At 22.9% G+C, this 14559-nt stretch overlaps 2 protein-coding genes across 2 annotated transcripts; both read left to right on the top strand.

The window, feature by feature from the left end:
• Window positions 1–2277: 2277 nt before the first annotated feature.
• On the top strand, window positions 2278–4793 carry LOC105359959 (proline-rich protein 2-like). Its single transcript, XM_011496730.1, has 4 exons — window positions 2278–2289; window positions 2738–2811; window positions 3489–3721; window positions 4483–4793. The coding sequence occupies exons 1-4, from the start codon at window positions 2278–2280 to the stop codon at window positions 4791–4793; spliced, it is 630 nt and encodes a 209-aa protein (XP_011495032.1).
• A 5698-nt stretch (window positions 4794–10491) lies between these two features.
• Window positions 10492–12687, top strand: LOC105359618 (uncharacterized). Its single transcript, XM_011496247.1, has 3 exons — window positions 10492–10557; window positions 11332–11794; window positions 12328–12687. The coding sequence occupies exons 1-3, from the start codon at window positions 10552–10554 to the stop codon at window positions 12633–12635; spliced, it is 777 nt and encodes a 258-aa protein (XP_011494549.1). The 5' UTR covers window positions 10492–10551; the 3' UTR covers window positions 12636–12687.
• The last annotated feature ends 1872 nt before the right edge of the window (window positions 12688–14559 follow it).

Genomic DNA, 14559 nt, shown 5'->3' with positions numbered 1-14559 from the left:
CAATGTATCGTATTATAATTTTATGCTAGTAATTATTCAGTCGTCCAAATTTATTATTTATAAGAATAAATGATAAATTTAGGGAAGTCTGAGACAAAAACATAAAATGATAATGCCTTTATTGTAAGAAATAGAATAGTGAAAGTATTTAATATTGTGTCGATCTCATGTTTTCGGAATTTAAGTAAAAAATATGTAAGGTCAGTGTCCAGTTACGTCTGAGAATGAAAATAATATAAGAAAGGGTGGAACGAACAGCAGCCGGAAACCTTTCACTTGATTTCCTATTTACTATATAATACTTCAATTTTTCGAACTAAAACTATTCTATTTCTCTTCCAACTTTTTTTTTCTAAAAAATATTTATATGGAAGTACAATAGCTTCCTCATTTATAAAGCATTTTGTATTAGATTTACAAATATAATAACCGTGTTCAACGGTTACTCAGTACCTTGAATACAATTTTTTAATTTTTATGAATAATGAAGACAATTATTTAAGAGTCTAATAATCCACTATGACCCCATAAACACATATGAATAGTAATTCATTATGTATAAATTAAGTGGAATTTAAATAGCAATAGCTTATGTTAGCAGTAACTGATAATTAAAATCAAGTATAAAAAAATTTGTGTACAAAATCGTGAAACAATAGTTTCATTTTAATTTATAGAAAAGTGTTTCCTAGTATTAATATATTTGTTTTAATATTCAGTTAATTAGAATTTTTATAAGATAGGACCTATTTAAATTTTATAGATAAATTGTTTTTTTTTTTTTTTTTTTTTTTTTTTTTTGAAAGATAAATATGATTTGACCATTGAATAAAAAAATTAATTTAAATGATAAATAAATAGTTAGCTAAAACTATATAAATAAAGAATATGTTTATTTACGGTCATCTTAGGAAAATGCGCCAAGATTATCTGCAATTCAAATATTCATATACATTGATATAAAACATTTATTTTCTTTAAATGCATTATAATAATAAATTATTAATTTATTTTTTATTTTCCTGGACGAGGACAAAGAAATTTTCATATCAAACTTTTTCTCTAGTAAGTATAATTTAAGCCTTTCACTGTTTTACCTGATAGATCATATCGATCACACAGGTCATGTCTGATCAAGACAAAAAAACGTAATTTCTCTTTTATCAGAAATTTGTTCTTAAAATACGTGAAAGAGTTGATTTAAAGTATAAAATTATATAAAAAATAGATAAATTATAATTATTCTAATAAAATTTTTAATATAAATTTCTTATAATTAACAATAAATCATATATAAAATATGATTATGTTAATTAAATTATGGAAAAATAATACAATAATGTTATTATTGTAAAATTAATTTTGCTAACGAATTTATAATTAAATTCAACTATTTATTATAATTGTCTTTATTCATTTTAATAGCTAATTCATATAAGAATATATAAAACATGTAATTTTATTAGAAAACTTAATGTATCGTAGAAAATAGAATATAATTAAATTATCAAATATCTATTAGTTGTTTACTTATCTACAATGAAAAATCTTATATTATACAGATACAATAATGGAAATCAATTACAAATTTTAAATAATACAAATTTTACAATATTAGAACCGCAAAAATATTTGTTTTTTATTTATATTTATCTGGCAATTTTCCAAAGTCAAATTTTTCACAAATTAGATAAAAAGCTATATCATTCAATTACATGTTATGAAATTATATTGAAATTGATACTATTAACTATTATGCATAAATAAACATGAATGAAGTTTGATGGAATGAGGAACTGCAAAGTTAGCAACTAGCATGGATGCGGAACTGGTCGATTAAACTCAAGAATCAGTTTCACTTGCTGCGGTGAAGAAACGATAAATTCACTTTTACGGCTTATCCTTGTACTTAGTAAGTTACCTGTATCTCCTATTCTATCTTTCTATTTCAAGCAAAGCTTAAACGATAATATTATTGAATAGGCATCTGATGAATTGGCAAATATTTACGGGATCTAAGTATATGTAACATCCCTGATCTTGTATGACCAGACGCATAACTCGTCTTGCAATTTCCGTCTTCTAGTTTCAAGTCTACGGCTACTGATCAAACATAAAATTATTTCAACGAATGTAACTAGTTTGACAATTATGTATAAATGCTTTACTACTAGTTCTTCGTGATTCTATAAAAATGTGAGCTTACGTCCTGCGACGCGTAGTTTCCGATCAATCGTTAGGCGATTCGATCGGTTATTATCTAGCAAGAGTTTTAAAATGCTATTAAATGTAAGTTAAAGTCATAGAAAAAATATTTCCAAATGAATATTATACTATGTTTACTAACATGAAATTGTCGAAATCGTTTAAAAAAAAAATTTGTTTATATTAAAACAATAAGATAATTATAATACAGTAATTTAAAAATAGAAAATAATTACGTTCACTTAGAAAATTTATCAATAAATTTACAATAATTTGTAATGAAAATAATGCGAATGATCTTTATTATTTAAAAATATTGCCAAGAATGCTTTATATCGATTTATTAATTATAAATGAAGTAATTAATATAATTCGCAATTCCTAATAAATTCCAAAATATAATAAACGTTGAGTAATCAATTTACTAAATGATCCAATTAAACATTTTGTTATCAATTTATATAATAAGCTTTTATAAATAATAGAATTTGGATTAAATAAAATAATTAATGTTTAAAATTAAATATTTTAGATTTGGACCACACTTATACTTTTAAAATGTATATCAATCAATTATGCGAGTGGTTTGAATTCGGCCGAGTGGCAGTAAGTAACCTAATTTAATAATTAATATAAACATAATTTAAATATTCATTTAGTATATAACAATAATAATTCAAAATATTATTGTATATAAAAAAAAAAAATACAAAGAAGAAAAAGAGAGAAAAAAAATATATATATATATATATATATATATATATATATATATATATATATATATACAAATTTTTCTTCAATCTTTTTCTTCTTCGTATTTTCATTTTTTCTTATCTATGATGTAAAAATATAATATTTCCAAGTATTTTATTTATTTGGAACAAGTCATAATAAAATTTTAAAATTCCAAATTGTATAATAGATACATGTCTCTTTTAATCTAAATACTTTAAACAAAATATTTGTTAAAGTTACGTTAAATTAAAGTAATAATTGTTTACTTCTTTACAAATGCATATTAACATTAAAATAACGATTAAATAGATCTATCTTAAATTGTCTAAAAGATTATACATTATTGAAACTTTCTTAGAAAGTTTGTATAAAAAGTTATATTTATATAATAGGTTTAATAATAGCAAAAAAACAAAAACAAAAAAAAAAACAATTCATTGAATAAGTAAATTACAATATTGGCTTAAAACAATATCAATATATTAGTATCATGTAAATAATAATTGAGATTTAAAATAATTATATTCAGATTCCTACATTTTTCATAGGCAGTATTCGTCAAATGGCAACTTAGATAGTAATCATTTAACTTATGGAGGTCAAAAGCAGGATCTTAGCTCGTGGGCATCACTTAGTGGTGGAGGATGGAATGGTCACATTAGTTCAGAAGGTAGAGGGTGGAATATACCTCAAGAGCAGATTCATCACACTCATACTATACCAATTGGTCACCACATAGAAGTTTTAAAACCGATTGCTGTACCAGTTTACAAACATATTGGTATAATATATGATTTATAAATTTACATGAAATTATTTCTAAGATATTTAAAAAAATATTATTATGTAGTGTATAGATCGAAACATATTATTATATTCCCTCTATACTACCTACTTAAACTATATTTTTACATGGTTATATATACTGTGACAAAGGGAATATTTAAACATTGCATATTTTACACATGTTTTTAACAGTTACAAAATAGCTTTAAATATTCAACGACTACGTAAATTTTCATAAGACAGTTATAAACAGTTAAGAATTTAAAATATAAAAGAAAAGTGCATCTATATACATTGTGTGATCGATTTAGTAGTATTTAGTAGATTATGATATAATAATAATAAAAAATAATAAAAAAATTTATCATTTGATAACTGACATATATATACATTTTATTATGAATTTCAGAAAGTCATTATAAAAGTTATTTATCGATAAGATTTAAAATTAAAATTAAATTATAAAAATAATAATATCCCATTAGCTTAATCCGCATTAATAAATATACACACAAGAGCATAGAAAAACAAATAAAAAAAGACACGTGCGCTCACTCATTCACACGCGCGGATACACACAGTCTAATCGTATATAAGTAGCACAAGATTAATTTAAGGTAGTTTTTATACATACAAGAAATTTTTATTTAATAGTAGTATCGTAATGATATTATTAATACATAATAGTTGTAATATTTCCCTTTCATACAAAAGAAAATTTTATTAGACGCATTATGATAATAATGTATTTTTTAGGTATCCCATTAGCCCAACCCGTTGGTATTCCAGTAACACACGTTAAAGCTATTGGGGTACCACAACCTTACCCAGTACATATACCTGTAGCTCACCCAGTACCCATACCTGTGATAAAAACTATAGCTACGATAGTGGAAAAAAAGGTACCGTATCCCGTTGAAAAAATCATACCGGTACCCATTGAGAAACCGGTACCCATTCACATAGAAAAACATATTCCTGTTCCTGTGGAAAAGCCGTACCCGGTTCACGTACCGATCTATAAGCCCATTTTACATCGACATAGAAGCCATGGTTGGGATCGCTAGAGACATTGACAATTAATATTTAATCATCGGGAAGTCTATCAGAATGATTAACGAGATTTTGGATAATGAACTGACTCGTAAGCCAAGAAGTTAAAACAATAATAATGTAACGTGCGATGGAATTATGGATTAAACAATAATTCTATCACTGAATAATAATACATTTTATATAAAAGTGTAAATATGTTGTTAATATTTTATATACAATTCATGTAATATGTTTGTTAATATTTTTTTTTCCAGTATATTTATTTCTTTTACATTATAATTCCATTACAATAAAAACAAAATATGTCAAAAATACACGATGAAATTTTATATTCCAAGTTGTACAAATCAACTAATTGTAAGAATTAATTAATAATTTAATAAATGAAATTATTAATTTACTAAATAATTTTTTTTATTAGTGGTGCGACAGCTACTATAATGTAAATGAAATTAAAGTTTTTTCTAACATAGACAAGATAAATATCATGTAGATAATTTTTCAACAACGAATTACTACGTTTACTCAACAGTAAAAAAAAAGAAAATTTTACTCGTGAAACTTTACATAGAAGTACACATTAAATAGATTTGTTTTTTAAACTTTATTATTTAATACAAGTGATAATTTTTCTTTAGAATAGTTATTTAAATTAAAAAAAAATTATTGATATATTTTTCCTTTTGATTAAGCAGCTTCAAACAAAATTTGTTTATTTACATACTTTTCTTACCTATTAATTTCATATATACTTAAAGATTTGATTTTTCAATGTATATTGTTAAAAAAAATAATCGTTTATAATTCAAAGTTTATTTTGAAGAAAGAATAATTACGTTTTAAAATGAATGAATATATTAAAAAGATATGTAGAAAATTATTCCTAATTTATTCTTTGATACATATGCAAACAAAAGAATAAATGCTTTTATATTATAAAGTACTTTTATATTTTCACACGCCTTTAATATATATTTAAGAACTAAAAAAATATTTCTATGTTAGTGCCTTAAAAATATTGGAACATAATATATTAATTTAAATCCATATTTACTAAATTTCAAAGTAACCCAGAAAATTTCAATTAATTTTAGAATAATAATGGTAGACTATGAATAGTTGGTAACTTAATTCATTATAAAGAAAGAAAGTAAAAGCGCACGTAGAGGAAGTAGACTGGGAACAGAAAATCAATAATGTAAAAAAGTACAATATTAAGGGATGCTGAGGTACGTAAGGTATATTTTCGTTTATCCTTGACATACGCATATATTTTATTAACTAATTTTTTATCACTTAAATATCAATACTACATCATAGCTTACTATCATACATATACATACTATCATCATAGTACATTCGCCAGCTTAACACATACATACAATTATAGAGGCTCTATACTCCGTTAGCTTTGCCTAAGATTTATAATCCCACTTTTTTTTTTGAATATAATACAAGAATGAATTATGATATATTTGACTTGAATTTATCGATCGTTCCGAATACATATATTACAACAGAGAATTGTTCATTTGTTTTGTGAAATCCGAGCGAGTGAAGCACGGTATTTGGAAATTTGTTAAGGTCCTTTTTGTTTAATTCATGTTTTTAATCAGTACTGTACGCCAAACAATACAAAAAATAGTCGTATAAATTGATTTTGCTTAAACGTGTTTATTAGGCCTAATTATATTTATTTAGATTGTCATCTAGATTAGGATCTAGATCGAGGCATCGCTAAATTGATTCATTAATCATCAATTTTTAATATTTTGCGGAATTACAATTCTTACATTACACAAATAATATATTTATATATATTTATTGAAAAAATAAATAAAAAATTATTACATTTAATATTTCTTGATTTACATCGAGAATATTTTAAAACTATATTTAAAGCGATTGCCTAATTTTTTTTATCTTAAGTAATCTTGATGCAATTTAATTATTGATGTTCCCGGTAAAGTCAGATAACAAAACTGTTTGGTATTTCATAGAAAGATATAATAATCTTGTTGTATTGTATCAATTACCAATTTGAAACATTTTGTATATAGCTTAAATTATTATAATTTCAATGTTGGTAATAACGGAAGATTAATAGTGGTAGAGATAAAAAGTTTAACTAACGCTGTTCTTTAAGATATAAATAAGGAATAATGACCTGTTAATTTTATAATTTACTATAAAAAATAAATAGATATTCATGTTTATTATTTAATTTCCTGATTTTTTAACGATGGATATATATAGCAGCGTATATGAAAACTTTTATTTTTGTATTGGTTTTTTATAAATGTTGAGTAGCTACGAAATAGGAGAATTTTATAGCTCGTAAAATCACAGTGTATTATAATAATTTGAATAACCTGATTTTTTCCAATATAATTATTATTTTTTAATTTCTCGCCTAATAATCTTTTATGTTTAAATAATACAGTTAATTATTTACAAATTCATCCTAAATTGTATACACGTAAATTGGCATAATAAATCTTTCCATTATCTAAAAAGTATTTGATGTTCAATTTAAGTCAAATTAATTTAAATGAATTCACAGTAATTTTATTCGTTATACGTATAAATTATTATACACATTTGATTAATTATATTTACTCTATATAATCAGTCCATGTAAAATTCAAGAGATAATATTTTAAAAACAAATATTTTACCATTAATTTGAATATATGTAATTCAATTCTTAGTTATTAATTTTTACAAAATTATGATTTTATCGCTGATTTCACTCATTTGATATATTCGCAAAATAAATGTAATTACTGGAATTACATGTGTAAACCAATGATTTTTTCATAACTATATACAACTATTGATAATTAAATATTAATTTGTAAGAACGTTTTAAAGAAATAATAAATACTTAGAAAGTATGCTGAATTTCTTCTGTCTTTTCATTTATTTCAATTGCTAATTACTAATTCTAATTTCTATGACTACAATGATATTTAGTATACTTTCATAATGAGTTTAAACTTAAATTTAGGTTTTATATATGTTACCTAATTTTATAACAGAAACATGTTTGTTCATCGTATGGACTTAATTATAAGTTATATGAAAAATATATTAATTCATTTGGGATCTCTTGTCCAATTAGGAATAGACGTATAAATACATTCGAGTATTTCATATAGTTTATATTAACAAATTATTTTGTAATCATTTAATAATTATAATAAATGTATAAATTTTATTTATTTACTGTTGCAATTTTATCAATATTTTTATAATGTTCATTATTATTTATAAGTGCAACTTCAAATGAAAATAATTATTAATTAAAATTTTATTATTTTATTGTATTATTATTCACAAATAACGTTTGCAAATGCATAAAAATTGTTTTTATAATTTTAACATTTCATTATTAAATAAAATTATTATAAAATATATGTATATATATATATAGATGAAAACAAGTGTATATTAAATGCATAATGTAAGTTTTCGAACAAATATTGAAGATTTTAATATTTAAATTTAGATAGTTAATTTTAAATAGAATTTTCATACGCTTGAGTATTTAGTCATTAGATTAATAAATTAATGCAAATATTTTGCGTATCCATACTCCAAACTTGTAAAAATATGTGTGTAAGTTTAAATTTTATGTATTTTAATTTTTTTTTTAAGTAAAGTTAAAGATTTATTGGCCACTTTAAGATGAGGACGAATGATTTCTACTAAATGCCTATCTCCTTATGTAATATTTTATAGTTTTTGAAATTTTTATTTATATAAATTACTTATATATTTTAAATAATATAGTCATTTATTTTAGTTATGTTTACTAGTTAAAAACTACCACAGTATTATTAAAATTTTATCATTATATAAAGTTGTCGGTGTAAATTTGTATAATTATCTTAATCTTTTTAGTTAAATCAATTATACATTATGTATTACATTACATTTTATTATCATAACATTTTATCCAGAAATACAATAAATAAATATTTTTAAAATTCTTAAGATTAACGGATTTCCACGGGTAAATTTGAAATTAGTAATCTTCATAAAGTTACAAATGTATTGGTTTTGAAAGTAGCACAAATATTTAACTATATTACTATTTTCGAAAATAAATGCAGTAAGAATAAATCAAAACCTTATTTATTTTCATATTTATAGTATAATATAATAAAAAAAATGTTATTAATCCTTCGTTCGAATGCATTTTAAATTAAAGTATGTAGTCATTCTAAAAATTTCATGTTGTATTATTTAATTGCACATAAGTTAAAAATAAATAAAGATTTTTTTCCTTTTAATAGCCTTTATGATATAATTAGAAATCTATTATTTCACTATAAGTTTATATAGGCTTTAACAAAGTCAGTAAGAGTTATTGAGATTTTAAGTTTAATTAAATAAACTTTGAAAGATTAATTATATTTTAAATATTAATTGAACTTACCTTTACTATAACCGCTTACTAATCGAAAGTGTATTTTTTTTTTTTTTTGTTTGTAATTCGTACCATGGAAAGATTATTTTTGATGATAAAATATTATATAGTCATCAATTGGGACTAAGTGCTTTGGCATGAAAAATCATTTTATTATGTGGAAAGTTTATTATCGAGAAAATTAGGTAGTGTAAACGGGCAAAATGTTGTCAAGTAACTTGTTAGCATATCGATTGTGAGAATGAATTTTAATAAATTTTGTTGATATTATTTAATAAATTATTCTTTCGTAAAGAAAATGTTATAAATATCTTACGTAAATCGATGAGATACGCATAGAGAACAATATATTTATCACTTAAGATAAATTAATTTTATTTAACATATTTAATTAAATATATTTATTTCATTTCACGTAATAGATATAAATAATTTGTTATAAAATGTCATTTATAAAATTATTATTAAGCTTTTTTTTATATTTTAAATCACGAATATAATTTAATTTGAATATTGTACTTCCTGTTTTCTAAAATTATACATAATTTTGAAAATCATATTGACTAATTAAAAACTACTTTATCAATTTATACTGTAATGAAACGATCGCAATTATTAATTCAGTTTTTACTGGTGTCCTCGACTTTTTCTATCCGATTATCACGAAAAATGAAATTATATTGTATATTATAAGCTTTCTTCAGCAAAATAAATAAATTTCTTTTGTAATATTTCAGACTGTTATTTCAAACAGCTTGTCAAAAAAAAACAAAAAAAATAAATAACATTTAGTATATTTTTCATAAAACAAAATCTTTCTGTTAGAATAGAAATTTAATGAAATATTAGCTTGTAGGAGAGCTGATGTAGCTGATGTACGAAAGTTCGTGTACTGTGTCAGATATTGATTTATAATCATAATCCATTTAAGGAGAAAGTAACAGGATGCATTGTTATTTCCAATTACTTTCCATATCATGATTCAAAAATTTGCTCACTGTTCAATTCGCACTTCCTTATGTCTTAATCTATTTCTGTACATCAAATATAATTAATGGAGCGATATTTTCCGCATTACTTCATCAGTTCCTCGTTTATAGACTAGAATTTACTGTCTAGTGATTGTGTTGGCAAATAATTGGCCACTACTAGTATAGATTCTCAGCGAAAGGTTCACGGGCAACATGTAGCCGTTGACAGTGAAAGGGACGGTTGGCGTCATGGAAGTATATTTAAGAAGTAGACTGTTCGAAGATGTGTCAGTCCGACGACTACGCCTAAACTATCATAAGGATAATCGTATAATAGTTACGTGCGCCTTGAGAACTATTGCAATGTTTGTGAGTGCGCATGTTAAATAATATGTATTGAACCGGACTTTGGAAACTAAATCACTTTTTATTAGAAAGGATGGATATTCGGATATATAGAAGGACAGATTAATTTATTTTCTATATTAAAATACAATTGACTTTATTATATAAATTTAATTTAAATTTTATATTTAAATATGAAAAATATATTAAAGTTACATCTTAGTTACTACATTAAATAATATTATGCTTAATTAAGATATCATGAATATTTAAATTAGATAGTAAAATTTAGTATATATTATGATTGTTTTGATATATTAATAAATCAATAGTCATTTGCGAAAATATAAAATAGAGTTTAATAAAAAAAAATTTTTTTAATTATAATGTATTCGTTAATATTCTTATATAAATAAATTAATTGTTTTAAACATTAGTTATCAATGTTTATTCACAGGAATTAAATGATTCTTCAGACATATGTATATAACCTATTATTGCGTAACTAATATTTGTAATAATATAATGAGTTCAATATTTTGAAAAATTATATACAACTCTTTCTCAATTTTTTATACCTTTGATTTTATTAGACATTTATTTGTTTGTTTATTTACTTCTTAATGAATCAGAATTTTTTTTAAACAGCTCAGCACTGTACAGTCAATATAATAATATGTAATATAACATGAGTATTAAAATTATTAAAAATACATTAAAATAATTCTGACTCCGTACCATAAACATAAATGTAATTAATATAAATTTTTAAATTTTCCCTTCGTAATACATTTTTAGATTCTGCTGTCGGTTTTATTAATGTTTGCATCGGCGAATCCAATTATTGTAGCTCACTTTCATCGACAAATCTCAGTACCAATAACACATGGATCCGAATATGAACGGAAATTTTATCAATTTGATCATGAAATAGAGCGAGTCGACAATGAAAATGATCAACAAAGCTTTAATCCTGGACATAACTCCTACTACAGTACCCATAATCAGCAAAATAGTGCAATAGTTAAAAAAGATGAGTCTCGGGATCAACATGATTTTATTGAACAACAGCAACATGATTATTCAGCTTACACTAAATTCAATAGTGATTCGCATGATTATGGCGATGAAGCTGAGAGTGAATATGACAAGAGTCTTGAACAACAACATGTTGGTGAACATCAATATGTACAAAGCATACCAGTCTCAGAACATGTCGAGGTCACGAAACCCGTTGCTATTCCAGTTTACAAAGAAATCGGTAATTCTTATATCATTCATATATAATCCTAAATTCATTGACTTTTTCAATTGGAAATAATATTAATTTAATTAAAAAAAAAAAAAAAAAAAAAAAAAAAAAAAAAAAAATAAATAAATAAATAAATGATAATTCATGTACGATTATTAAGTATTAGCTGTGAATATGTTTATTATTTATTATACATAACTTATAATTAAAATTAAATGATTTTAACAATGCGTGTAATATACATTTGGCTTTATTTAAAAAATACTTATTAATCTTTTAAATTTTATAATAATTTTTAGTTTTTTTTTAACATGTAGTTTATTTCTAATTGATATTTTTTTAACCACTTGCTCATGTATATATAATGAATAATTTTGTTGTCGTATCACCTCAGGAATAAAATTTCTTAATAAAAATTACTATAAAAAGTAATAATAACAATAACAATAATAAAAATAATAAATGTATTACTTTGTTTATAGAATGTTTCATTTGTCTATTTGTGACCAATTAAAATCTAACATTCAATGTTTACGTTTCAGGTGTTCCAGTACTACATCCAGTAAAGATCAATATACCACATCCCATAACGATAGGTATACCTCAACCATATCCAGTTGCAGTTCCAGTATCCCAACCATTGCCAGTTCAAATCACAAAAACAATTGCTGTGCCAGTCGAGAAAAAGGTACCTTATGCAGTGGAAAAACATATTCCCATACCAGTGGAAAAGTTGGTACCCATCAAGATTGAGAAGCATATCCCAGTACCTGTTTACAAACCCTATCCGATTAAGATCCCCGTGTATAAGACTATTTATCACCACTTGAAGGAAACTTATAGTCATTGATATGTTTATAATTGAGCACATGACCATAGTCAACTAATTTAAATATTTAAATATAGACACTAAGTGAGAAAGTCATCAAATTTTAAATATTAGCGGATTCTCACAAAATCAGAATTTCTTAGTTGAATAGGTTATTTACAAATATAATAATACGTAATAAATACTTTTATTAATTAATAAAACGTACTTCTAAGCGTAATATTAAATTTGATATTGATTTTAACATTGTCATATATATTTATAACAATTAAATTATTAATGTTCATTTAACAAACGAAAAATATCTATGTTTATAGTATAGATATTGGTTTGACTAGTATTATCTACTAAGTGATACATCTCTCTCAATCAATATAACATAAACAATAATTTATACAACTAAGAAGTTCTTTAAATAACTTTTAAGCGTTTATTGTATAATAATGTTAAAACTTATTTTTCCGCTTCCTGTCGAATACTAAATAGTGTTTGTATAATATTAAAAATAATTCTGCATCAATAATGAGCATATATTTAGAGAATTAAATATATTTATATGAAACATCCTTTTAATGATTATATTGGAGACTTTCTATATGTAAAAGCATAGAAGCTCATTTACGACAGCAAATTAAAAAGTATTTTTATCCCAAAACTACTTAGAACTCATTTTCTACATTGTTTGTTCAGATACGCATTGTTGCTTTTATCAAGTGTTTTATTTGTAAATATGATTATTGCGGCGTTACAGTTATATCATTAAGTTTAAATGGTTTTGATTTTTGTAATAATATTTTTCAGTAAAACAATAAAAGTATGAAATTATAACATTTGATTTCAATATAATGTAAAAAGTAAAGTTTGTTTACAGTCAATTATTGTATAAATAAAATAATGTATATTTCCCATATATTATACATGTATTATAAAATTTTGAAGTTAATAATATTTTAATTCAGACCAAAATTCTAATTTCATTTAGCTAATGATTTTAACAGATATCGTGTAACTTTTAATTGAACAAGATATTTTTAGTAAGTATAATAATATTAAATTTTTTTTTTTCTTAAATATTGCGAAGAAAAAAAATTTTTAAATTATCAAATAAATTAGAACTATATTTAACATAACCCAATAAACAAGTATATAAATAAAATAATTAATGAATATAGAAAATGACTAATAAAATTTATAATTTCAAAATTTTAAATAAATTCACAATTAAAATTTATATATAATTGATACTTTCTATAAATTTGAACTTAATAAAAATACTTTTACGATAAGATTATTTATTAATGCTTTTATTAATGCAGTAGGATACCTTTTAATTTTTAACCAATTATTTTAAGATCGTTATCAAAATTTCCAGTTTCATACAATACACATTAATCATTTAATTTTATATTTTCCTATAACGTATCATACATTAATATATTTCTTGGAATGCTGTTATGTAAAAGCAAAATAATATATTAAAGAGGTTAAAGTCTATATTCCATATGAAAATGAAACAATCAATAAATCTATTCGATGTATTATTAAAGCCGAATATCACAAAAATATTAGTATATATATATATATATATATATATATATATATATTTGAAATTATTAGGTATGAAAATTAACTACGTGCATATTAATATAAAATGTGCATACATTCCTGGCATAAGTAAAATTATGAAGTATCACTTGCACATTTATAAATGTTTTTGTATCATATTTCTTTTAGAAAAGTTCGAACATATATAAATATGAACTAATTATGTTTCAAAAAAGTTACCATTAAAGTTTATATAGCAATGCTGTTAAATTATCACGACTCTAAAAGTTTACTAAGTAAAAAATTGAAAGTATCATACAAATTTTTCTGTATAATTCGTTTTGACTATGTGATTATGTTTCATCATTATCGATTGTTATGGATTAATTAAATTAGAACC

Source organism: Ceratosolen solmsi, unplaced genomic scaffold (assembly GCF_000503995.2).
Source record: "Ceratosolen solmsi marchali unplaced genomic scaffold, CerSol_1.0 scaffold29, whole genome shotgun sequence".
In the NCBI taxonomy this organism is placed as follows: Eukaryota; Metazoa; Arthropoda; class Insecta; order Hymenoptera; family Agaonidae; genus Ceratosolen; species Ceratosolen solmsi.
Note: the sequence above shows the minus strand (reverse complement) of the source record. Positions and strands in the feature narration are given on the sequence as shown.

Bases quoted from the DNA above. Each gene is read 5' to 3' on its own strand.
- LOC105359959 (XM_011496730.1), top strand. The intron at 2,812-3,488 runs GTAAGTAACCTA...CATTTTTCATAG, and splicing joins TTGAATTCGGCCGAGTGGCA to GCAGTATTCGTCAAATGGCA. The intron at 3,722-4,482 runs GTATAATATATG...TGTATTTTTTAG, and splicing joins ACCAGTTTACAAACATATTG to GTATCCCATTAGCCCAACCC.
- LOC105359618 (XM_011496247.1), top strand. The intron at 11,795-12,327 runs GTAATTCTTATA...TTTACGTTTCAG, and splicing joins TCCAGTTTACAAAGAAATCG to GTGTTCCAGTACTACATCCA.